Raw genomic sequence first — 27,514 nt, forward strand, 5'->3', positions numbered from 1 at the left:
ATTTCAACTTAAACTCCTGTTTATACTTTTTCTTATCTTCTCTTTTAAACCCCTACTTACTTTTTCTTTTCTCCTTCTCTCTCTCCTCCCCATATTTATTTTTCTCTTTCCCTTCCCCCACTCTCACATAAATGCCTGCCTTAAAACCAATCTGGTCCTTGAACCTAATAACCATAAATGTCCAGGGAACAACAGCCATCCCTAAGAGAGTAATGAAAAATTGCTGCAACAGATTAATTGAACTAGCAGTTTACGATGCCTGGTGAATTTACCACCCCATACAACAAGACTGTACAGTTTACTCACACCCCCACCAGTCATACTCATGCATTGACTACTTATTTGTGGACCAAATGAGTTTAGCTTCAATTAGTGAAGTAGATATTCACTTGGTCTGACCATGCCCCTGTGTGTAGTAAATTAAACTGGCCTGATATACCTGATTGTCCATTCTAATTGAAATTGGATGATTTACTCCTAGATAACCTATAAGTTTAGACTGATTTAGAAAGAACTTTACAAGAAAACTTCAATGCTAATAACAAACCTAAGCAAAATACAATATGAGAACCACACAAATGTGTTTTCAGAGGCAAATTCATTAAAACACAAAGCAAACTTAGCCAAACAAACAAGAGAAAAATATCTAGCCATTTGGAATCAAATTACAATTCTTGAGTCCATACACAAATTAAACCCCCGTGGACTTGGGCTCCTTATCCCAATTAACACAAGCCAGAAACGAAATTAAGTCTTTACTCATTGCTGAACATCAACATGCTGCTCCGCGCCTCCAACAGAGATGTTATGAATTTAGTGATGACAGGCAGATTATTAGCCAGAGTTCTAAATCAGAGGCAATTAAATTATATCCATGTTCTCAAAGACAATCATGGGAAAACTCATGCTGACAGTCCAGCAATTGCAAAGGTGTTCATAGATTATTATCACTCTCTATACAATTTATCTAAAGACCATCCAACACAGGAGGAATCTTGCTTGCATAACATAGAAGAGCGAAGTATAAATAATTATCTTAAGAATGTGACGCTACCATCATTGCAAAAAGAAGACACAGAATTTCTTCATAATTCATTTTGACCTGAAGAAGTACGGTCTCAGCACTAAATACTATAGGCTTTTTGCCAACATTTTACTCTCCAATTTTACAGATCTTTTTTACACAATAGAGGAGAATGGAGGGTTCTCGTCAACAATGCTATCTGCCGGGTGCCCATATAATCTTATTCCGAAATCAGGGAAATCTCCAGACAAACCTGAGAATGTTTATCGTCAGATCTCGTTATAATACGAAATGGCACTCGCCAAGGCTGTCCTTTTGTCCTCATTACTCTTTGCTCTATCAATAGAGGTACTCACCCAAAAAATTAGAGATAACAGTTCAATAGCCGGTGTACCAGTTGAGGGTACTGAACACAAGTTAGCTATGTATGCGGATGATGTCCTATTGACTTTAACACAACCCAGCATGTCGCTGCCCACGGTCTTACAGGAATTTACTTCTTATGGGGAAGTTTTTACACTTAAATTTGACCACATCTGAGATATTGAATGTTACCATTCCTCAATCTGAATTATGTCAGGTTTTAAAGAACTGCCCTCTTATTTTAAAAGCTCACAGACTCAAATAGCTTGGGATATTTTAACTGCTTCCACAGACTTATTGTTTAAAGCTAATTATACAAGCTTAATGCTAGATATTCTCCAACACTTTTCATCATGGATGAATAAATCTTATATCATGGTTGGGTCAAATAGGAATGATTAAAATTAACGTACTTCCTAGAATTCTGTACTACATGCAAACTTTGCTGATCCCATTGCCACGCACATATCTCTCCCGATTTCAAAGCCTAATTGAAAATTTTAAATGGAAAAATATTAAACCTTGTGTTAATAAACACACTCTTTATCTTCCCAGTTAATCTGGGGGTACCAAATCTAGAACTATACCATAAAGCAATTGCTTTGCAACAACAAGCGGAATGGTGCTTGAACTCTACAGACAAACTTTGGGTACAGATCGATGGAACGTTAGGCTCATCATGCAATAGTCCCAAAACAATAAGGGGTTACCTAATTTTACATGAATTCTTTATCCAATGGGATTAGATCCTCCAGTTATACTCTATATCTTCAACAGTGTCACCCATGATACCCTTTATAGACAACTTAATTCTCCCTCTACTCAACACGCACTATGAACTTCAAGAATTAGATATCAATCTGAGATGGTATTCCTCTGCGTAAATGAGTCATTATTTAAACTCTCAAAAAAGAAAGCAATGTATTACTAAACCACTTACAGTATATGAGCAGAAATGCCTTATGCAACCCCTTCCTAGGCATCTAATTTTGTTAACTTGCCAGCTTTTGCTGACATCTGGTGCAAATTCTTCTCCGTCTTACACCATAAGATCGTCTTCAGAATTAGGAAAACCTTTGACTAATGCAAGGTGTTTCTGAATCATACAAAAACCTCAATCTCTGCTGTACTGGAAATGAATTACAAATTTATTTCTAGATGGTATAATACACCATATAAACTAAAACAAAATGTTTAATTGTACAGATGGGAAATGCTGGAGGGAGTGTGGGGAAGATGGAATCTTTTAAACATATCTGATGGGGGTGCGAGAGAATTGAGAGTTTCTGGCAGGATGTTTAAAAAAATGGAATTAAGATTAAATGTAACACTTAGTAGCCGACCAACTATATTATTGTTCCATGGCCTTCCTAAATTAAAAAATAAACCTAAGAAAAATGCGTTATTCCTTATGCTTAATAGGGCTAAATTACTAATTCTTCTACATTTCCCACGTTGAGTGAATGGAGAACACAGTAAGCAAGGTTTTTCCAATTGGAACGTTACAGATATCTATGAGAAAGTAGAATTGACATACATGAATACTTGACTGAGTTGTGGGGAACAAAATCTAACTCCTCTTAAACAACATACTATTTGGTTGGGCAGGCAGATCCCTGTGAGCCATTTGTGGTGCCATATACTACCAATATTTACATAAATTACACCACTTAACTACACCACAAATTAGAAATCAATAAAATTCCTCTTAATCCCTACCCTCTCCATCTTTCTCTACCCCCCTTTTTCCTTTCCCTTTCTTTCCTCTATGCTTTATACATATTTAGGTGTAAATGTGTTTTTAATAGCTTATGTTTCTGCATATTAATATGATGTGATAAAATAAACATATATCCAGGACTCTTTCAAGTTAATGTAAAAGTTATGTTTTATTTGAAAATACAAAACAGACAGAGCTGTTCACAGTGAGTAAGCAGGAATGGTCATGAGTTTCCGAACAGAAGATGGTATTCCATCTCAATTCTCTTACAAACTTTTCTTTTCTTTGTATTTCATCATTCTTATTTATGTTATGTTTGTAATGTATTATATTATTCAATAAAACTCATAAAAATATTATATATAATTATAAATCATTTGCACAACTTAAAAAAAATAAAAAATAAAATACTGCAGCCAATACAAATCAGATGACTGCTTTCGGCCTTTAATATTTTACGATCTCTTTTATTTTCATACGCTCATGTTCTTCTATTAGGGTAAAAAGTATTTTGACACAATCTCAATTTGTGAGATAAATTTGCAAGATCTGCAGGGGAAAACTATTTAGAGTATATGCCAGAACTCAGCTAAACCCATATTCATTTTACAATATGGAAAACAATATACTTTCTGATGTTTGAATTAAAAGTAAAAATTGCACAGTGTTTTTTGCATGCACAGTGTAGTTTTATTATGATTTCTACTGTGTCCCTGTGTAATTTTAATGCAAATTTAAATTTTTCCATAAAATACAATTTTTACTAGAAAATTATGTTATAAATGTAAATGCACTTAAACAAAACTATTCTTACTGTGTGTTTCTTTCATGTAATTAGCAAGAGTCCATGAGCTAGTGACGTATGGGATATACATTCCTACCAGGAGGGGCAAAGTTTCCCAAACCTCAAAATGCCTATAAATACACCCCTCACCACACCCACAATTCAGTTTTACAAACTTTGCCTCCGATGGAGGTGGTGAAGTAAGTTTGTGCTAGATTCTACGTTGATATGCGCTCCGCAGCAAGTTGGAGCCCGGTTTTCCTCTCAGCGTGCAGTGAATGTCAGAGGGATGTGAGGAGAGTATTGCCTATTTGAATGCAGTGATCTCCTTCTACGGGGTCTATTTCATAGGTTCTCTGTTATCGGTCATAGAGATTCATCTCTTACCTCCCTTTTCAGATCGACGATATACTCTTATATATACCATTACCTCTGCTGATTCTCGTTTCAGTACTGGTTTGGCTTTCTACAAACATGTAGATGAGTGTCCTGGGGTAAGTAAATCTTATTTTCTGTGACACTCTAAGCTATGGTTGGGCACTTTGTTTATAAAGTTCTAAATATATGTATTCAAACATTTATTTGCCTTGACTCAGAATGTTCAACTTTCCTTATTTTCAGACAGTCAGTTTCATATTTGGGATAATGCATTTGATTTAATCTTTTTTTCTTACCTTCAAAAAATTTGACTCTTCCCTGTGGGCTGTTAGGCTCGCGGGGGCTGAAAATGCTTCATTTTATTGCGTCATTCTTGGCGCGGACTCTTTTGGCGCAAAAATTCTATTTCCGTTTCCGGCGTCATACGTGTCGCCGGAAGTTGCGTCATTTTTTTGACGTTATTTTGCGCCAAAAATGTCGGCGTTCCGGATGTGGCGTCATTTTTGGCGCCAAAAGCATTTAGGCGCCAAATAATGTGGGCGTCTTATTTGGCGCGAAAAAATATGGGCGTCGCTTTTGTCTCCACATTATTTTAGTCTCATTTTTCATTGCTTCTGGTTGCTAGAAGCTTGTTCTTTGGCATTTTTTCCCATTCCTGAAACTGTCATTTAAGGAATTTGATCAATTTTGCTTTATATATGTTGTTTTTTCTCTTACATATTGCAAGATGTCCCACGTTGCATCTGAGTCAGAAGATACTACAGGAAAATCGCTGTCTAGTGCTGAATCTACCAAAGCTAAGTGTATCTGCTGTAAACTTTTGGTAGCTATTCCTCCAGCTGTTGTTTGTATTGATTGTCATGACAAACTTGTTAAAGCAGATAATATTTCCTTTAGTAAAGTACCATTGCCTGTTGCAGTTCCTTCAACATCTAAGGTGCAGAATGTTCCTGATAATATAAGAGATTTTGTTTCTGAATCCATAAAGAAGGCTATGTCTGTTATTTCTCCTTCTAGTAAACGTAAAAAATCTTTTAAAACTTCTCTCCCTACAGATGAATTTTTAAATGAACATCATCATTCTGATTCTGATGACTCCTCTGGTTCAGAGGATTCTGTCTCAGAGGTTGATGCTGATAAATCTTCATATTTATTTAAAATGGAATTTATTCGTTCTTTACTTAAAGAAGTACTAATTGCTTTAGAAATAGAGGATTCTGGTCCTCTTGATACTAATTCTAAACGTTTGGATAAGGTATTTAAAGCTCCTGTGGTTATTCCAGAAGTTTTTCCTGTTCCTAATGCTATTTCTGCAGTAATTTCCAAAGAATGGGATAAATTGGGTAATTCATTTACTCCTTCTAAACGTTTTAAGCATTTATATCCTGTGCCGTCTGACAGATTAGAATTTTGGGACAAGATCCCTAAAGTTGATGGGGCTATTTCTACCCTTGCTAAACGTACTACTATTCCTACGTCAGATGGTACTTCGTTTAAGGATCCTCTAGATAGGAAAATTTAATCCTTTCTAAGAAAAGCTTATCTGTGTTCAGGTAATCTTCTTAGACCTGCTTTATCTTTGGCTGATGTTGCTGCAGCTTCAACTTTTTGGTTGGAAACTTTAGCGCAACAAGTAACACATCGTGATTCTCATGATATTATTATTCTTCTTCAGCATGCTAATAATTTTATCTGTGATGCCATTTTTGATATTATCAGAGTTGATGTCAGGTTTATGTCTCTAGCTATTTTAGCTAGAAGAGCTTTATGGCTTAAAACTTGGAATGCTGATATGGCTTCTAAATCAACTTTACTTTCCATTTCTTTCCAGGGTAACAAATTATTTGGTTCTCAGTTGGATTCCATTATTTCAACTGTTACTGGTGGGAAAGGAACTTTTTTACCACAGGATAAAAAATCTAAAGGTAAAAACAGGGCTAATAATCGTTTTCGTTCCTTTCGTTTCAACAAAGAACAAAAGCCTGATCCTTCATCCTCAGGAGCAGTTTCAGTTTGGAAACCATCTCCAGTCATGAATAAATCCAAGCCAGCTAGAAAGGCAAAGCCTGCTTCTAAGTCCACATGAAGGTGCGGCCCTCATTCCAGCTCAGCTGGTAGGGGGCAGGTTACGTTTTTTCAAGGAAATTTGGATCAATTCTGTTCACAATCTTTGGATTCAGAGCATTTCTGAAATGTGTTTCAGATCTAGAGTTGACTGGAGTAATTATGCCAGTTCCAGTTCTGGAACAGGGGATGGGGTTTTATTCAAATCTCTTCATTGTACCAAAGAAGGAGAATTCCTTCAGACCAGTTCTGGATCTAAAAATATTGAATCGTTATGTAAGGATACCAACGTTCAAGATGGTAACTGTAAGGACTATCTTGCCTTTTGTTCAGCAAGGGAATTATATGTCCACAATAGATTTACAGGATGCATATCTGCATATTCCGATTCATCCAGATCATTATCAGTTCCTGAGATTCTCTTTTCTGGACAAGCATTACCAGTTTGTGGCTCTGCCGTTTGGCCTAGCTACAGCTCCAAGAATTTTTACAAAGGTTCTCGGTGCCCTTCTGTCTGTAATCAGAGAACAGGGTATTGTGGTATTTCCTTATTTGGACGATATCTTGGTACTTGCTCAGTCTTTACATTTAGCAGAATCTCATACGAATCGACTTGTGTTGTTTCTTCAAGATCATGGTTGGAGGATCAATTTACCAAAAAGTTCTTTGATTCCTCAGACAAGGGTAACCTTTCTGGGTTTCCAGATGGATTCAGTGTCCATGACTCTGTCTTTAACAGACAAGAGACGTCTAAAATTGATTGCAGCTTGTCGAAACCTTCAGTCACAATCATTCCCTTCGGTAGCCTTATGCATGGAAATTCTAGGTCTTATGACTGCTGCATCGGACGCGATCCCCTTTGCTCGTTTTCACATGCGACCTCTTCAGCTCTGTATGCTGAAGCAATGGTGCAAGGATTACACGAAGATATCTCAAACAATATCTTTAAAACCGATTGTTCGACACTCTCTAACATGGTGGACAGATCACCATCGTTTAATTCAGGGGGCTTCTTTTGTGCTTCCGACCTGGACTGTAATTTCAACAGATGCAAGTCTCACAGGTTGGGGAGCTGTGTGGGGATCTCTGACGGCACAAGGAGTTTGGGAATCTCAGGAGGTGAGATTACCGATCAATATTTTGGAACTCCGTGCAATTTTCAGAGCTCTTCAGTTTTGGCCTCTTCTGAAGAGAGAATCGTTCATTTGTTTTCAGACGGACAATGTCACAACTGTGGCATACATCAATCATCAAGGAGGGACTCACAGTCCTCTGGCTATGAAAGAAGTATCTCGAATTTTGGTTTGGGCGGAATCCAGCTCCTGTCTAATCTCTGCGGTTCATATCCCAGGTATAGACAATTGGGAAGCGGATTATCTCAGTCGCCAAACGTTGCATCCGGGCGAATGGTCTCTTCACCCAGAGGTATTTCTTCAGATTGTTCAAATGTGGGAACTTCCAGAAATAGATCTGATGGCGTCCCATCTAAACAAGAAACTTCCCAGGTATCTGTCCAGATCCCGGGATCCTCAGGCGGAGGCAGTGGATGCATTATCACTTCCTTGGAAGTATCATCCTGCCTATATCTTTCCGCCTCTAGTTCTTCTTCCAAGAGTAATCTCCAAGATTCGGAAGGAATGCTCGTTTGTTCTGCTGGTAGCTCCGGCATGGCCTCATAGGTTTTGGTATGCGGATCTTGTCCGGATGGCCTCTTGCCAACCGTGGACTCTTCCGTTAAGACCAGACCTTCTGTCACAAGGTCCTTTTTTCCATCAGGATCTAAAATCCTTAAATTTAAAGGTATGGAGATTGAACGCTTGATTCTTGGTCAAAGAGGTTTCTCTGACTCTGTGATTAATACTATGTTACAGGCTCGTAAATCTGTATCTCGAGAGATATATTATAGAGTCTGGAAGACTTATATTTCTTGGTGTCTTTCTCATCATTTTTCTTGGCATTCTTTTAGAATACCGAGAATTTTACAGTTTCGTCAGGATGGTCTAGATAAGGGTTTGTCCGCAAGTTCTTTGAAAGGACAAATCTCTGCTCTTTCTGTTCTTTTTCACAGAAAGATTGCTATTCTTCCTGATATTCATTGTTTTGTACAAGCTTTGGTTCGTATAAAACCTGTCATTAAGTCAATTTCTCCTCCTTGGAGTTTGAATTTGGTTCTGGGAGCTCTTCAAGCTCCTCCGTTTGAACCTATGCATTCATTGGACATTAAATTACTTTCTTGGAAAGTTTTGTTCCTTTTGGCCATCTCTTCTGCCAGAAGAGTTTCTGAATTATCTGCTCTTTCTTGTGAGTCTCCTTTTCTGATTTTTCATCAGGATAAGGCGGTGTTGCGAACTTCTTTTGAATTTTTACCTAAAGTTGTGAATTCCAACAACATTAGTAGAGAAATTGTGGTTCCTTCATTATGTCCTAATCCTAAGAATTCTAAGGAGAAATCGTTGCATTCTTTGGATGTTGTTAGAGCTTTGAAATATTATGTTGAAGCTACAAAATCTTTCCGTAAGACTTCTAGTCTATTTGTTATCTTTTCCGGTTCTAGAAAGGCCAGAAAGCTTCTGCCATTTCTTTGGCATCTTGGTTGAAATCTTTAATTCATCTTGCCTATGTTGAGTCGGGTAAAACTCCGCCTCAGAGAATTACAGCTCATTCTACTAGGTCAGTTTCTACTTCCTGGGCATTTAGGAATGAAGCTTCGGTTGACCAGATTTGCAAAGCAGCAACTTGGTCCTCTTTGCATACTTTTACTAAATTCTACCATTTTGATGTATTTTCTTCTTCTGAAGCAGTTTTTGGTAGAAAAGTACTTCAGGCAGCGGTTTCAGTTTGAATCTTCTGCTTATGTTTTTTCGTTAAACTTTATTTTGGGTGTGGATTATTTTCAGCAGGAATTGGCTGTCTTTATTTTATCCCTCCCTCTCTAGTGACTCTTGTGTGGAAAGATCCACATCTTGGGTAGTCATTATCCCATACGTCACTAGCTCATGGACTCTTGCTAATTACATGAAAGAAAACATAATTTATGTAAGAACTTACCTGATAAATTCATTTCTTTCATATTAGCAAGAGTCCATGAGGCCCGCCCTTTTTTTGTGGTGGTTATGATTTTGTATAAAGCACAATTATTCCAATTCCTTATTTTATATGCTTTCGCACTTTTTTATCACCCCACTTCTTGGCTATTCATTAAACTGAATTGTGGGTGTGGTGAGGGGTGTATTTATAGGCATTTTGAGGTTTGGGAAACTTTGCCCCTCCTGGTAGGAATGTATATCCCATACGTCACTAGCTCATGGACTCTTGCTAATATGAAAGAAATGAATTTATCAGGTAAGTTCTTACATAAATTATGTTTTTTACTACAATATTTTATTTATTAATGTTATATGATTTTTAAATAACCTTTTTTTGTGAGCCCTATTGTAGTATATTTATCTCCATCACATACTTAAAAGCAGGGAATATCCCTTTGTGAGACAAAATGTTCTCAAGGTAAAAACTGCCTTTAGGTAATTCCAAAGGGGCATCATGGTACTGGTGAGATTTGTTACAAAATCCCCAGAGCCCAGAGACCTTTAATCACGCCCTAATAGTTTTTTTTTCTAGCATAATATTGCCACCTACTGTATTATGGTAGCAAACGCACCAACTGGTCATAGTTTAAAGCAGACATAGTGCAATAATATAATAAATGAACATTTTATTATTGAACTAATGTTTGCAACCATGTAATTAACCTCTGCAACAAAGAGTTATACAGATAGTCAATGTTCCACTCAGGAGCTTCAATGCACTGCTGTTCCAGCTCAACACACAGCCATTGAGCCATTCAGGAGTGTCTGACACCCACAGTTATCAATGCTGGCTTGTGACAGGACTTTAAAGGGACACTAAACCCACATTTTTTATTTAATGATTCAGATAGAGCATGCAATTTTAAACAGCTTTCTAATTTACTCATATTATCATTTTTTCTTTGTTCTCTTGCTATCTTTATTTAAAAAGCAGGAATGTAAATCCTAGGATAGCGCTTGTTTATTCGTGGCTACATTAAACCACCAATAAGCAAGCGTAACCCAGGTTTTGAACCAAAAATGGGTCGGCTCCTAAAGCTTTACATTCCTGCTTTTAAAATAAAGATAGCAAGAGAACGAAGACAAATTGACAATATGAGTAAATTAGAAAGTTGCTTCAAGTTGCATTCTCTATCTGAATCATTAAAGAATAATGCATAATTACCAAGGAAAAATTGTGCAGTAATAAAATATTCAAACAAACAAGGGCATTGTATTATTGCACTAATATGTCCCTTTAAGGGTGTCCTTTCCTGGGCTCTATAGTAGCTTAACCATAGCAATTAAAGGGACATTCAATCCAATTTTTTTCTTTCATGATTAAGAAAGAGTATGCAGTTTTAAACAACTTTCTTTATCATTCTCTTGATATCTGTTGTTGAAAAGCATATCTAAATAGGCTCAGTAGCTGCTGATTGGTGGCTGCACGTAGCTGCCTCATGTGATTGGCTCACCCATGTGGATTGCTATTTCTTCAACAAAGGATATTTAAAGAATGAAGCAAATTAGATAATAGAAGTAAATTGAAAAGTTGTTTAAAATTGTTTTCTCTATCTGAATCATGAAAAATTGGGTTGCATGTCCCTTTAAGGGCCTGATGATTAAAAAATCTCTGGCATAAAAATAAATCACTCAAAATTTTTTTTTAGCATTAATATAATGTATATATTTCTCCTTCACATCCAGAACCTGTGTATTGTGACATAAACAGCTCTCATGCTAAAAATTATATAATTGTTTGAGTGACCTCACAGTACTAACATGTCTTAGATAAAATTATAGGACCAGAGAGCTTTAGATCATAAGCCCCTCAGTCACCTTTGGAAATGGACAGGAAAGTGCTTTAAATCTGTCCTGCTCTGTAATTCCCCAGTTCCCTCCAACCCACTCCTCAGTTGCTCCCAAAACATTATTCCTTTATAATAATAATTAGCTGCTGTTCACAGATTTTACTTCAAGATAAACTTTGCGAATAAGACCTCTTTCAATGCTTCTGATTTCCTAAGCCAATCAAACAGCAGAACAAAAAAATAATACCACCTAGTGGCTATGGGGGGTGGGGGGGGGATAGCACTAGCACATTTTGTGATGTTGGCTTCAATTTTTTTCCTCCACTGGTTGGTGCTGTTTGAGTTTTTCCCTCTTGTTTAATAAATTGATCTTTCTGAATAATCGGAAAAGTCAGGCTCAATCTCCAATTTCCAACTGTGCAGCTAAATTCTTAAAAAGAAGGTAAATGAGAACAAAAGCAATAGCACATTTTAAATACTTACTAGTGTTTTTAACTAATTGGAAGTGGGAAAAAAATGCTCACACATATACATATTTCTGCTGCTTTCTCATATTATTTCACCAGTAACCAAAATTAGTTACAATTGTTTATAATATTATAGGTAAATCACTAGTGATACATTATCAAGTTACTGGTTTTCAAACCTGTCCTCAGACCTCCCTAACAGGCCACATTTTGAGGATATCTAAATTAGAGCACAGGTGAAGTAATCATCTTATTAGTAAACCTAGTTATTTTACCTGCTCTCATCCAAGGTAATCCAGAAAACCTGGCCTGTTGGGGAGGCCTGAGGCAGGTTTGAAAATCAGTGTATTAAGCTAAAAAGGATACAAACCCCTTCAGTGCTGAGCCATTTCATACTCTCAGGCTAGAGCATTTTTAGTTATTTGGCAGTCTATGGGCGCGATCCGATATATATCGCAGTTTGCGGCGCAAGCGAGGGAACCCGCGTCGCCCGCAGTTTCAGCTCGCAACTCGAGCCATCCAATATGCGGCGCCGTCACTTGCTAAAGTGGCGCAAGTCTCACAAAGTAGCGATGTCCAGAAATCTGCGTAAGTACAGATTTTTGGAGTCGCCAGTGACTTGCCCCACGTTAGAAACTGCCGGCGCCTACAAAACCTGACTAAAGTCTAAATCACCCGCACTGTCTAACACGCCTCCTAAACATAGCCCGACACGTCTAACCCCCTATCCGCTATCCCCCCTCACTAGCCTAACAATAAAATCAAGTTATTAACCCCTAAACCGCCGCTCCCGTAGCCCGCCGCAACCTAATAAAGTTATTAACCCCTAAACCGCCGCTCCCGTACCCCGCCGCCAGCTATATTAAATCTATAACCCCCTAAAGTGAGCCCCTAACACCGCCGCCATCTATATTAAAATGATTAACCCCTAATCTAATCCCCCTATACCGCCGCCAGCTATATTAATATTATTAACCCCTAATGTAAGCCCCTTACACCGCCGCCATCTCTATTAAAATGATTAACCCCTAATATAATCTACCTACCCCGCCGCCAGCTATGTTATCTATATTAACCCTAAGTATATTATAGTTAATATAGGTATTACATTATATATATTAACTATATTAACCCTAATTATATTAGGGTTAATATAGTTAATATAGTTACTATAGTATTTATATTAACTATATTAACTCTATCTAACCCTAACACCCCTAACTAAATTTTTATTAAATTAATCTAATTCATTTTATAAACTAAAATATTCCTATTTAAATCTAAATACTTACCTATAAAATAAACCCTAAGATAGCTACAATATAATTAATAATTACATTGTAGCTATGTTAGGGTTAATATTTATTTTACAGGTAAATTGTTAATTATTTTAACTAGGTATAATAGCTATTAAATGGTTATTAACTATTTAATATCTACCTAGTTAAAATAATTACCCAATTACCTGTAAAATAAATCCTAACCTAAGTTACAAATACACCTACACTATCAATAAATTAAATAAACTACAAATATCTATCTAAAAATACAATTAAATTAACTAAACTAAATTACAAAAAAAAACAAACACTAAATTACAAAAAATTGGTTGTACTTGAATCTGATTGGCTGATTCAATCAGCCAATCAGATTTTTCTACCTTAATTCCGATTGGCTGATAGAATCCTATCAGCCAATCGGAATTCGGCGGACGCCATCTTGGATGACGTCATTTAAAGGTACCTCATTCGTCGTTCAGTCGTCGGCCGGGATGGATGCTCCGCGGCGGTGGAGCGAAGAAAGAAGATTGAAGATGCCGCTTCATGGAAGATGCTGCCGGAAGGAAGAAGACTTTGCTGCCGTTTGGAGGAAGACGTCGCTGGGATGAAGAATTCTTCTTTGCCGCTTGGAGGAAGACATCGCCCGGATCGGATGAGGAGTTCGGCCCGGTGTGGTGAAGACAAGGTAGGGAGATCTTCAGGGGGGTAGTGTTAGGCTTTTTTAAGGGGGGTTTGGGTGGGTTTAGAATAGGGGTATGTGGGTGGTGGGTTGTAATGTGGGGGGGGGTATTGTATATTTCTAGAAATGCAAAAGAGCTGAATTCTTTGGGGAATGCCCCACAAAAGGCCCTTTTAAGGGCTGGTAAGGTAAAGAGCTTTGAACTTTATTTAATTTAGAATAGGGCAGGGAATTTTTTTTATTTTGGGGGGCTTTATTATTTTATTAGGGGGCTTAGAATAGGTGTAATTAGCTTAAAAATCTTGTAATCTTTTTTGTTATTTTTTGTAATTTAGTGTTTGTTTTTTTGTAATTTAGTTTAGTTAATTTAATTATATTTTTAGATAGATATTTGTAGTTTATTTAATTTATTGATAGTGTAGGTGTATTTGTAACTTAGGTTAGGATTTATTTTACAGGTAATTGGGTAATTATTTTAACTAGGTAGATATTAAATAGTTAATAACTATTTAATAGCTATTATACCTAGTTAAAATAATTAACAATTTACCTGTAAAATAATTATTAACCCTAACATAGCTACAATGTAATTATTAATTATATTGTAGCTATCTTAGGGTTTATTTTATAGGTAAGTATTTAGATTTAAATAGGAATATTTTAGTTTATAAAATGAATTAGATTAATTTAATAAAAATTTAGTTAGGGGTGTTAGGGTTAGATAGAGTTAATATAGTTAATATAAATACTATAGTAACTATATTAACTATATTAACCCTAATATAATTAGGGTTAATATAGTTAATATATATAATGTAATACCTATATTAACTATAATATACTTAGGGTTAATATAGATAACATAGCTGGCAGGGGGGAAGGTAGATTAAATTAGGGGTTAAACATTTTAATAGAGATGGCAGCGGTGTAAGGGGCTTACATTAGGGGTTAATAATATTAATATAGCTGGCGGCGGTATAGGGGGATTAGATTAGGGGTTAATCATTTTTATATAGGTGGCGGCGGTGTAAGGGGTCAGATTAGGGGATAGATAAGGTAGATGACAGCGGTGTAAGGGGTTCACATTAGGGGATAGATAAGGTAGATGGCGGCGGTTTTAGGGGTTCACATTAGGCGATAGATAAGGTAGATGGCGGCGGTTTTAGGGGCTCACAGTAGGGGGTTAGTTTATGTAGATGGCGGCGGGGTCCAGGAGCGGCGGTTTAGGGGTTAATAACTTTATTAGGGATTTCGGGAGGGGGGGGATCGCGGTTGACAGGTAGATAGACATTGCGCATGCGTTAGGTGTTAGGTTTTATTTAGCAGATCGCGGGTGACAGGTAGATAGACATTGCACATGCGTTAGGTGTTAGGTTTATTTTCTAGTTAGTTTAGGGAGTTACGGGGCTCCAATAGTCAGCGTAAGGCTTCTTATGGCTGCTTTTTGTGGCGAGGTGAAAATGGAGTAAGATTTCTCCATTTTCGCCACGTAAGTCCTTACGCTGCATATTGGATACCAAACTGCGCTGGTTTGGTATACCTGCCTATGGCCCAAAAAACTACGGGCGACGGCAGAAATATACGGGCGTAACTTCTAGGTTACGCCGTATATAGGATACCAAACCAGCGTAAATATTGGCGTCGCCGGCTTTTGCGGGCGACGATTTTTATCGGATCGACCCCTATATCTTTAAATATCAATTTCAGTATTTTTTATGTGAGGTACCCACACAAATTATACCATGTTTTTTCACTAGACAATTTTAGAAAATTCCTTTAGTTTGCAGAAGTGTGAGCCATGACAGATGGGATGGGTGGAGGATTGTGGAGTTGGGTGGGATACGGTGGTCCCTGGTTTCACTTCAAAAGGGACATTTGGAGAGACCTTCTAAACCATGACAATCCTGCAATATGTAGTACAGCTGGGAGCTCTGGATCCCCATCCAAAAAAAACACCACATCTTATGATGTTTTACCTATATTATTCAATAAAAATAACTAATTAAAAACCTGAAGATAACATTAACTATTGTATTTATACTTAGCATCATCTTGCAGATTATTCAAAACATGAGTAGGTATAAAATATCTAAACATAAAAAATATTAGAAACATTTTAAAATTACCCAAATTTCTGATTTTCCAGGGAGGTGGTTTAACTAATTTTGACAATGTATGTATGCTTCTATCAGAGAGGAAATGTAGCATAATTAATACAAATAAAGAAAATTCTTCTACAAAAGCGTATCCTGTAAAGAAGTTCACAAAATGTTCTCCAATTTATTTGAATACCAGCATTTCTTCATCTGATGCTTCTATATTTTCTATGATGAGTGGGTAATGAATAACTGTTTAAAATCTCCAGGTGCTCCCAAAATAAAGCCAATACTGTTTTTGTCAATAATAGGGCAGCCACATAGACACACAACTGACTACTCATTGCTGTTTTCAAGTAAGGGTACTCATGTTTCTCTATGGGCTAGATTTATTAAGCCCATACGGCAGCAAGTTCTCTCAAGAACTTGATCGCCGTCATTTATCAAGCAGCGGTCACCAGACCGCTGCTTCCTTAGCTTCTTCTCCACCTCTAATGTGGCGAAATTCAATCTCCTCGGTCTAGTCAGACCGAGGAGATTGACAGCTCCTGCCCACGCGTGATTGGCTGTGCGCGGGCAGGGGGCGGGATTGCACGCAAGCGCAAAATTGAGCTCGTGTGCAATGCCGAATACCTGCGGGTATTTTCGCCCCGCCACAGGTGAGCTGAGGCGTACAGGAGCGCGTATACGCTCCCCTGTACGCCTCAGCTTTAATAAATCTAGCCCTATATATTGTGGTGGGCAACATAGGGGCTATAGCGTCAGAAGGTGTGCATATAAAAAAAATTGCATTTTTTGATAGTGGAAGTATATTGGAAAGTTTTTTAAGTTGTATGCTCTGAATCATGAAACTAATTTTAAATTTAGTGGACCTTTAAATGCAATTTTCGGTTGTTATAAAAGTAGTTAAAAGTGATGATAAACTTTACATGTTTTAAATTCAGGCCCGGGATCTAAGTAATATTTAAAAGGGATTTTAATTGATCACATCTAATGAAGATGCACTGTAACTTACTTTTTAATCCAACCCATACCATTCTAATACTCCACTATCCAGCAACCCACTTCAAAACTCTTTTTTTTGTGAGCTAACGGTTTAATCTGTTCTCCAATCAGTGCTCTAGCTACAAAATAAGTGCCATACGGCTAGATCGCCGATTGGAGAGCAGTTTAAACCGTTAGCTCACAGAAAAAAATTAGTTTTGGGCAGCCGGAGCGTAGGATTTAGAATGGCATGGTTACATTAAAAAGTGATATCAAACACAACTTAATTAGAATTGATCAATTAAGGTCCCTGTAAAATGTTGCTTATATTCAGGAGGACCCGATTTTAAAACATGTAAAGCTTACCATCACTTTAATATGTATCTACTATAGATGAATTAGTTCTGTAGAATAATTCTGGTAATTTAAATGTAACTTTTTTCACTAAATTCCCTATTGATAAAAGAGGATAAAAAGAAACAGAAACCACAACAAATTGCACAATTTCTTAGTAAAAAATAATACATTATTGTCCACAAAATGTATGATGTTTATTGTACTATAGTTTGGTATAAAAGACAGAATTTCACTATAAAGGCAAATAAATATTCTTTATTATTCTGATGGGGGAAAAAAAGGAAAGGTCATCATGAGGTGCAAACTAATTACCAGTTGATTTAAAGATAAAACTATGTGACATTTCAAGTTTGCTGTAGTACTGAAATAAGACTAGGTAGATTGAAATAATGATGCAGTATTAACGTTCTGTAAACCTGAGAATGTTTCAGTGTAATAGAGCGTAACTGGCACCTAATCTTCACATGCTGTTAAGTATACCAAGTTTCAATAGCTATCATATTTGTAATCTGAAGCTTTCAAGCACTGTTGCACAAAATTAATCTCCTGGCAAAAGTGACAGAATTTTACGTGAGTTACATCAAATCGAGTTGCCTTTCTTAACTGTCCAATTAGCCCATTATATTTAGAGAAGGAATACACACACAAACTCTTGTATACACATACTCTGTACAGACACACCACACACATACTCATGCATGTCTAACATCTAACTATAACAATAATAGATGCACTTTAGGAGGACATTAAACACTAAATAAATGCTAGATAAAACGATGAATTCAAAGAAAACACTGTAGATGTATTTTTTACAGTTTCATTGGCTGTTTAAATAACAACAAAATAAGTGTAAAGTTTTAGTGTTTATAAAACAATGGGAGGTGCCATGTTGTAACTTAGGTTACCTTCTCTGTTGTAGCCAATTAGGGACAGTTATAAATAGGTCACTAGAGTGTGCAGCCAATGGCTGTGTGGAATATAACAGTGTGCTGTATTTCCATACCTAACAGACACTGAAATACTCACAATTTCAGAATGGAAATACAAGAAAAGGGGACAAAATAAATAATTAAAGTATTGCTTAGTTTTTTTTTATATACATGATTTATCATTTTATATTATTATCTCAAAGTGTTTAAAGGGACATTAAACCCAATGTTTTTCTTTCATGATTTAGTAAGAGCATGCAATTTTAAACAACTTTCTAATTTACTTCTATTATCTAATTTGCTTCATTCTCTTGATACCCTTTGCTTAAAAGCATATCTAGATAGGCCCAAAAGCTGTTGATTGGTGGCTACACATAGATACCTCGTGTGATTGACTTACCCATGTGCATTGCTATTTCTTAAACAAAGGATATCTAAAGAATGTAGCAAATTAGATAATAGAAGTAAATTGGAATATTGTTTAAAATTGTATTATCTATCTGAATAATGAAAGAAAAATGTTGGGTTAAATGTCCCTTTAATGTCCCTTTAAATTTACACAAACTCTGACTTCAAAGATTTTGAAATCAGCCAATAGGAATTGACAATGATTTTGAATTTTCAACCAGTACGATCAATGACAATTCTTATTAGATTATTTAAAACGTTGAAGGAAGATTTAGCATGAAGGGGTTTATGTGTTAGAAACTCCTTAGTTGCTGTGTAAAATGAAGGTTCTTCATAAATAATAATAAAGATAATCATTTTTAACATGACCATATTAAATAGAATAAAAGTAATTAAGAAATATAGAGCTAGATTACAAGTGGAGTGCTATATATTGCTTTCAAGAAAGCAATATTTGCGCTCCACTTTGTAATACCAACGCACGCTAATGTGCACTGGTATTACAAGTTAACAGCAAAGTCTCAAAACATGTTAAAAGCTGTTTAAATTGATTTTGAAGCATTTTTTTGTACTTCCTACTAAAACTCATTGGCTAATAAGGGCAACTGTCTCTGCAAGTGTGGCAAGAAAACTTTGGTTTACTGAGGAAGGGGGCTTTGTAATCCTTCTGTCGCAATTTGCCTTCCCTGTTGGTGCAAATGAAGATAATAATAATAACTATACAATGTTCACATAAGGACAATGTTGCATTCAGTAGTTATGTTTGGATGTATGTTTAAATATCACTTTGCAACACTAGGTGGTGATGTGGGTTCATGTTTATATATGTTATTTCTGTTTTATATTAAAATATATATATATATATATATATATATATATATATATATATATATACATACATACATACAGTGTATATACTCCTATTTGAAAAGCATTACCATGAATATCCAAACACCTGTTTTTTTTCTGTTGTTTTTGTAAACATTTAGGGCCAGATTACAAAATATCGCTTCCATAGGCTCCAATGGGAGCCTCGTTCTCATGCCATCAGACACGGCATGAGAATTAGTGCATCAAAGGTGGTTAGTCGAGCAGGGATGGGCAGCAAATGTAAATATATATGTATATGCTTATATACATATATATACTCTCTCTCTCTCTCTCTCTCTCTCTCTCTCTATATATATATATATATATATATATATATATATATTATGGCATGTGTTAATATGTGTACATATGGAAGCACACTCTCGCTGAAGTGATATTTTGCGCTCAACTTGTGATCTGGCCCTAAATGTTTAAAACAACAACAGAAAAAAACAGGTTTTTGGCTATTCATGGTAAGTTACAATGTCATAATCACTTTTTAATAATATATTATAAAATGTTATTTATTTATTGCATAATCTTTTACATAGCCCAGAGGTCATCGGCTATATATATATATAAATATTCGATAATATCTATCATATATAGATATAAAACCACTAAACTGCTCATTTATAATATATTTATTTATTTATTGTATAATCTTTTATATAGCCCAGAGGTCATTGGCAATATATATATATATATATATATATATATATACATACATATATATATATATATCAGAAATAACATATAAAAACATAAACTCACATCACCATCTAGTGTTGCAAACTGATATTTAAACATCTGTAAATAACTACTGAATGCAACATTGTCATTATGTGAACAATGTATAGTTATTATAAAAAAGCGGAGGGAGTGAATGCGACAGGAGCGTACCTAAGGCTAGGGGCTCCTGTAACGGACTGGAAGGGGTTAACTATGGTTTGTTTGGGAGAAGGGGGGAGGAGGCAAGCTTAGGGGACAGGAGCATAGGGGGAGGTAAGAATAGGGAACAAAGGAAAGGTAGATTAGGAAAGAGGCGGCACTTAAGGGGGCAGGTATTATAAGAGGTAGTAACAGGAAGTGAGGCACACTAACATTTTTCTTGTTTCAACAGGAGGACATTTTTACTGAGTGGAGCAATGTCAGCCAGGGATCGCAAGATACCAAGGATGTTCCTAAACGGCGACGACACAATATGGAAGACTAGGGCGATCCAAGCTCACAGAAGATTGAAGAGGCTGGAGAAGGAGAAAATGGAAGCGGTTAGACCAAGAGCAGGAGAGGAGAGTGAGCCGTCGCAATTGGAAGGGCTGGTGGAGCAGGTGATGCCAGCTAATACTGACGGAATCGGCAAGGTACGTGCTGGGGCTGATAGCGGGGAGGCGGAGCTGGTGAGAGACGAGGTAAGCCATCATAGCAATCTCAGCAGTGACCCCACACTTTTTTCAGACTCTGATGCTAGCTTAGACATACCAGCAGTGTTCAGGAGAGAGGCGAGTCTGTCACCCACACCCATCCCCCAGGCCCAGGTCCCTAAACGCAGAGGGCAGCGCGCTAATATTAGAAAGGGCGCAGGCGGTAGCAAGGGGCCAATCCCACGGGGGCAGAGAACAAAGCAAGTAGGGGTTGGGCGAGGCCGTGCGGGAAATCCTGCGAGAGTTGGGCGGCCATCTTGGATTCCCAGGGACAATAGTGGGGCGGGGCCCAGCGCGCGACTACAACAGGCATCTGTAAGCCCGTTAGCACGGGCGGGAGGGCCCCGCCATATTGGAGCGCACAAGGAGGGGAGGAGGGTAGGAGCCTGAAGCAGCAGGGGCGCAGTAATGCGCGCGGGCATCAAGTTCAGCAAGCGATAGGCAGGGGGGAAAGCGGAACCGCACAAGGAAGGGAGGAGGATAGGAGCCATAAGCAGCAAGGGCGCAGTAATGCACGCAGGCAACAAGGGCAGCAAGTGGTAGGCAGGGGGGAAAGCGGAACATATGAAGGGGGAAAAGGAGCAAGGTACAACAAGGGCTCTGAAGTAGAGGATGGGAATGAGTGGCCCGGAATAAGGAGAGTAGGTATCGGAGCCCCGGTGGGCCAGGCATAAGGGGTAACAGGATAAGAGAGGGTGGGAGGGCCAGGCCAGAACGAAAGGAGTCAGAGGAAAGGAGGGGAGGTGACAGTGATGGAGATATGGGATATAGGGATAGGTCAGCGAGTGAAGCAGAAGGGGAGCAGAGGTGGGTGGATGTTTATAGCAGGGGACAATACAACCAGAGGCCGCAAAAAAGATATAGAGTAGAGGAGACAGCTAGGGGCAGGCCTAGGACAATAAGGGACGTGGAAGGCAATATGTACATTATGGTAGATGAGGATCAGAGCATAGAGGAGAGGGGATGGGTGGAGAGAGGGGGTGTGAAGGAGAGGCAGAGAGAATGGGGAAGGGGGGCGGGAGAAGGATCAAAAGGAGACGGGACATATACATATAATAATAATAATTTGAATGCATTTCAGTGGGACTTGGAGCGGAGCACAGGAAGGTGTGCTACGGGTGAAAGCGGAAGGGATGGAGACTCCACGAGAGCAAACAATAGAGGAGAGGGGAACGGAAAAGAAGGAGGGGACAAAGAGTGTGAGCAGAATGCTCATCCGAAGCAAGGTAAGAAAATTATGTATTGCATAGATGAGGGGTCGGACAGTTCATCTGAATGGGACTCAGATGATGATAAGGTGCAAGGTGAAGGTAACAGGAGAATTTTAAAATTTGTAAAGAAAATATACGCAAAACAAGGCAAAAAGGTGGGGAGTGAAGCCCCTGCAGGTGGGGACGATAGTGAGGGAGAATTTAACGCAGATGACGAGGTTACAGGGACAAAACTAATGCCATTAACAACTCATTTAAAAGCAAAAGTCATATTGAAAGTGCAGAAAGGAAAGTACGTAGATGTGTTCGAGATTACGAGGGAAGCCGTGGCTTTAAAATCTAGAAGTGAGGAAGGGAAGGGTAAGAAACTGAAACAATCATTCCCAGAATGGGTGAAAGGGATGGTAATATATGCTGAATGTTTTTTATCTGAAAATCCGGGAAAGGTAAAAGGGATGTTGAGATACATACATCTGATAGCAGAATGCTGCATGATTTACGGGGGTTTTGGGTGGAAGGATTATGATAGCGAGTTTAGAAGAGGGAACCTGCAGTTAGGGGAAAATGGAAGGAAAGAGTTTGGTATAAAAATATTAGACATGTGGACGCGCTTAATAAAGCCAGCAGACAGCACAGTGCAGAGGCCACTAGCATTAGCATCAGCGAGGCCAGGGAAAACAGAAGGGAAGGAATGTTGGGCCTACAACGAGAAGAGGTGCGACAGGGGTAATGGGTGTAAATTCAAACACATATGTAGGTATTGTGGGGGTTTCCATGCGGGGGCGGACTGTAGGAAAAGTGGTGGAGGGAATAACAAGCAGTTTTTTCGTGGTTCAGGGGGAGTGGTAGCGGAGGAACAATGGGGAATGGCCAGAACCCCATTGAGGGTAGATAGGTTGATAAGAGAACTAGCAAGTTATGACAATAGAGACGATAGGACACTGCTGGAAAAAGGTTAAATGGAGGGATTTGTAGTACCAGTAAGAAACGAGGTGTGTGCGGCGGAAAAATGTAGAAATTTTAAATCTGCAACAGAGTACCCGGCAGTACTGCAGGAAAAGTTGGACAAAGAGATAAAATTAGGGAGGATGGCTGGACCATTTAAGGAAATACCGATACAACGATTAGCTATATCACCTTTAGGAGTAGTACCTAAAAAAGAAAAAGGTAAATTTCGCATGATACAACACTTGTCATATCCGAGAGGGAGGTCAGTAAATGATGCCATTGACAGGGCAGACGTGTCAGTACAGTATCAGTCATTTAATTCAGCAGTAAAGATGGTGAAAGAAGCAGGGAGGGGCGCGTTAATGGCGAAAATAGACATAGAATCCGCCTTTAGGCTGTTACCATTAAATCTGCGCAGTTTCAAGCTAATGGGGTGTAGATTTAACAAGAATTTCTACGTGGATAAATGTTTGCCGATGGGCTGCTCGGTATCATGCTCCATATTCGAGAAATTTAGTACATTTCTGCACTGGTTGTTGGTGGTGAGGACAGGTTCAGATAGAATCGTGCATTATTTGGACGATTTTATGGTAGTGGGCACAGTAGGGGATGGTGCATGCGCAAGGCTGAAGAACTCACTAGTTAATATGCTAGGGGAGCAAGGAGTCCCAGTAGCAGCCTAAAAATCGGAAGGGCCCAGTCAGCGGTTGTCGTTTTTAGGCATAACGATAGATACAGTGAGAGAGCAATGCAAGCTTCCGGAAGAAAAGATAGAGAAGGCACGACAATTGATAAGGGAAATGCTGGGGAGGAAAAAAGTGGCGCTAAGGGAGATGCAGAAGTTGCTGGGTGTGCTTAATTTCGCATGCAGGGTCATACCAGTAGGGAGAATCTTCAAGAGAAGATTGGATTTGGGAACAGCAGGAGTGAAAAAATCTGAGCACATGATTAGATTGACAGGAGAAATGAGGGAGGATATGAAAGTTTGGGATACATTTTTAACAGACTTTAATGGGATCAGAATATGGCAGCAGCAAACGAATTAGAACTTTACACAGACGCGGCAGGGAGTGCCGGTTTTGGTGCATACCTACAAGGTAGATGGTGTGTGGGCAAGTGGCCAGTAGACTGGGAAAGGAGCGGTTGGGTGAAGAACATAGCATTACTAGAATTATTTCCCATCGTGGTAGCAGTAGAGCTGTGGGGCAATTTACTAGCAAACAAAAGTATTACATTTTGGTAGGACAATCAAGGAATAGTGGACGCAGTTAATAGCCTTTCGGCATAATCAATGCCAGTAATAAAGTATTTGCGATACCTGGTGCTGAAATGCCTGCAGCCAAACATCTGTTTTAAAGGAAAACACATCCCAGGATATAAAAATGTCATAGCTGACGCCCTGTCTAGATTTAATTGGGAGGTATTTAGGGGGGCATAGAAGGTATAAAGAAAATGGTGGAAAAATCTTTGGCACCAAGAACTTGGAGGGCATACGACACCTATTGGAAGCAGTGGTTATGGTTTAAGGGTGACACGATAGAGGGAGAACGAAGTAGGTTCTTGGAATGGCTCTGGTCCTTAAAGACGAAGGGCATGAAAAAGGGTCAGGTAGGCATCGCAATAGCAGGGGTATCCTTCTTTGCAAAGCTAAGAGACATGGAGGACATGACAAAATCATTCATGGTCAGAAAGGTGTTAAAAGTATGGCAGGTGGGCGAGGTCAATAAATTAGATGACAGGGAACCAATCACAGAGGATAGGTTAGAAAGAATATTGACGGTATTGGGTGAAGTGTGCAAGGACAAGGAGGAAGTTATTTTGTTTAAGGCGGCATTCATCATGGCATTCTGGGGGGCATTTAGGATAGGGGAATTAGTAGCAACAAGTAAAGCAGACAAGCAGACGAGGAAAATGGATTAGGGAAAACCGATGTTAAAGTATACAAGGATAACATAATGGTGCTGTTAAGGAAATCAAAAACAGACAGAGAGGGAAAAGGGGTATGGGTGTCGATGAGGGAGACTGGGGGCAGCACATGCCCAGTGGCAGGGATAAAAGAAATGTTAAGGGTAAGGCACAAGGAGGGTATGCTATTCCTAAGACACATGGACGGGTCCAATTTAATGGGGTATCAGTTTAAAAGGGTATTGGAAATGGTCGCAAAGAGGCTGGGGTGGGACCACCTACGGTTCGCACCACATTCTTTCCGAATAGGGTCCGCAACTAGCGTGGCTGAGAAAGGGTGTTATGAGGAGAGGATAAAAAATTTGGGGAGATGGAAATTGCGAGCTTTTAGATCATACATCAGAGTAAAAGGGGAATGAACGGAGAAGTAGTGCGACGTCATAGTGACTGTGTTTGATTGATTTAAGGTTTAATGAATATTTGTTTTTTCATTACAGGCAGAGCATTATGGGTATGGGTGGTTGGACACTTGTACGTGCATTGGGCCCGTGCAAGGGCAATGGCAACAGGGTTAGGAGCTCACTTAGGTTTCACGCACAAGGTAGCAAGCATAAGATGGCTAGGGAAAAGGGGTATGCACTGGGGAGATTTAGTCGTGACCATACAACAGGCAAGAAGAAGGTGGGGCCCCCCAGACGCGCTGATAATACACTTGGGAGGCAACGACATAGGCGCATTTCCATTAAAGGAATTGGAGGACGGCATAAAGGAAGTAATTAGTTGGTTAAAGGTTGCTTGGCCACAGGTGCGAGTTATATGGTCTAATATAATATCTAGGATATACTGGCGCAACACGGATACGCAGAGGGCAGGATATAGGTCGCGCAGGCGAGTTAACCAGGTGACGGCGAAGATAGTAAGGGAGACAGGGGGCAGGGTGCTGGATCATCCGTTTATCACAGCTAAAAGAGAGGAGCTGTTTCGGGCCGATGAAGTACACCTGAATGAGGTTGGGAACGATCAGTTTCTGGAGGACATAAGGATGATGGTAGCGGAACTGGCTAAGGTGAGGAAAGGTCACTAGGTTGGGTGGCGGAAAAGAGAGCCTTTTTGGTGGCGGTGAAAACGGGTCTGGCACGTGGGTGGGGCATCGAGGACGCGGGAGGATCCCGCTGCACACTCGGCTTGGGGCCGTGATCCGGTGGTCTAGCTTCTGGGCAGACTGTGCAGCGGGTTCTCTTGGGCAATTCCTCGTGCCTCGCCACGGGGGGGGTGTTTTGTGGTCATCCCCCCCTGAAACGTGGACCCATGTTCAATTGAAATGCTTGGGCATTATGTTGATTTGTGGTGTTGAAATTGCAGGAATTGATTTATGTTTCTCTAGACTGATTTTGGCTACAATGCAAAATCAATTTGAATAAAAGTGACCTTTTCATTTTTTATTGGCAAACCATGGTGTTGTGTATTTATTTCAGGTATCCCTGGGGAACAAGGGTAGGGAATGTGGTAATTATGATACTGGGGAAAATGTCGGGAAAGTAAAGTTAAATGGACCATCTAAGCCTTATAAAAAAGCGGAGGGAGTGAATGCGACAGGAGCGTACCTAAGGCTAGGGGCTCCTGTAACGGACTGGAAGGGGTTAACTATGGTTTGTTTGGGAGAAGGGGGGAGGAGGCAAGCTTAGGGGACAGGAGCATAGGGGGAGGTAAGAATAAGGAACAAAGGAAAGGTAGATTAGGAAAGAGGCGGCACTTAAGGGGGCAGGTATTATAAGAGGTAGTAACAGGAAGTGAGGCACACTAACATTTTTCTTGTTTCCCTCCCACCCACCCTGCATTAGGATCGATAAGAGAGAATGAATCGCAATCGGAGAGGTCACAAAAGAAGGAAGAGAGCAAGCAGACGCAGATATGGGCAGGATGCTGACCAATTGGTCGGATCTTTATAAGACTGCCTGTGTTCCCATAAGGAAAAGAGCCGGCTGCAGCTGAGGTTAAGCGGGTGACGCAAATCGGTCTATGCTAACAAGAGGCGTTAAGAATTCAGCAGCTACTAGGAGCGAATAAATAATAAGGTGGAGAGTGGTGAAAACGGGTCTGGCACATGGGCGAGGCATCGAGGACGCAGGGGCCATGATCCGGTGGTCTAGCTGATGGGCAGACTGTGCAGCGGGTTCTCTTGCGCAATTCCTCGTGCCTTGCCATGGGGGGAGGTGTTTTGTGGTCATCCCCCCCCCCCCCCCGGAAATGTAGACCCATGTTCAATTGAAATGCTTGGGCATTATGTTGATTTGTGGTGTTGAAATTGCAGGAATTGATTTATGGCTCTCTAGACTGATTTTGGCTACAATGCAAAATCAATTTGAATAAAAGTGACCTTTCCATTTTTTATTGGCAAACCATGGTGTTGTGTATTTATTTCAGGTATCACTGGGGAACAAGGGTAGGGAATGTGGTAATTATGATACTGGGGAAAGTGTTGGGCAAGTAAAGTTAAATGGACCATCTAAGCCTTATTATCTTCATTTGCACCAACAGGGAAGACAGACTGTGACAGATTACAAAGCCCTACAGCTTAGAGAGCTTTGTTTCTTTCCTCAGTAAGCCAAAGTTTTCTTGCCACACTTGCAGAGACATTTGCCCTTATTAGCCAGTGAGGATTAATAGGAAGTACAAAACCAATGCTTAAGTATTAGTAAGTATTAGTTCCAACATAATCTTAAACAGCTATTATAATCTTTTGAGAC

The 27,514-nt window shown here is 39.1% G+C and overlaps 1 protein-coding gene across 3 annotated transcripts in view; it reads left to right on the forward strand.

Moving 5' to 3' along the window:
* The window catches only part of LOC128656776 (uncharacterized), a 93,491-nt gene extending 66,325 nt beyond the window's left edge, over positions 1–27,166 (forward strand). For 2 of the 3 annotated variants that reach the window (XR_008402058.1, XR_008402059.1), the window contains exons 2-3: positions 20,403–25,833; positions 26,609–27,166. Coding sequence is in view for 1 of the 3 variants with exons in the window: in XM_053710920.1 (XP_053566895.1) it covers positions 20,403–21,093 (691 nt within the window). In the remaining 2 variants the exon portion in view is untranslated. Of the gene's footprint in view, positions 1–20,402; positions 25,834–26,608 lie in introns of those variants that run through there. The other variant, XM_053710920.1, reaches the window with a different exon arrangement.
* The last annotated feature ends 348 nt before the right edge of the window (positions 27,167–27,514 follow it).

The sequence above is a fragment of the Bombina bombina genome, chromosome 4 (genome assembly GCF_027579735.1).
Source record: "Bombina bombina isolate aBomBom1 chromosome 4, aBomBom1.pri, whole genome shotgun sequence".
NCBI lineage: Eukaryota > Metazoa > Chordata > Amphibia > Anura > Bombinatoridae > Bombina > Bombina bombina.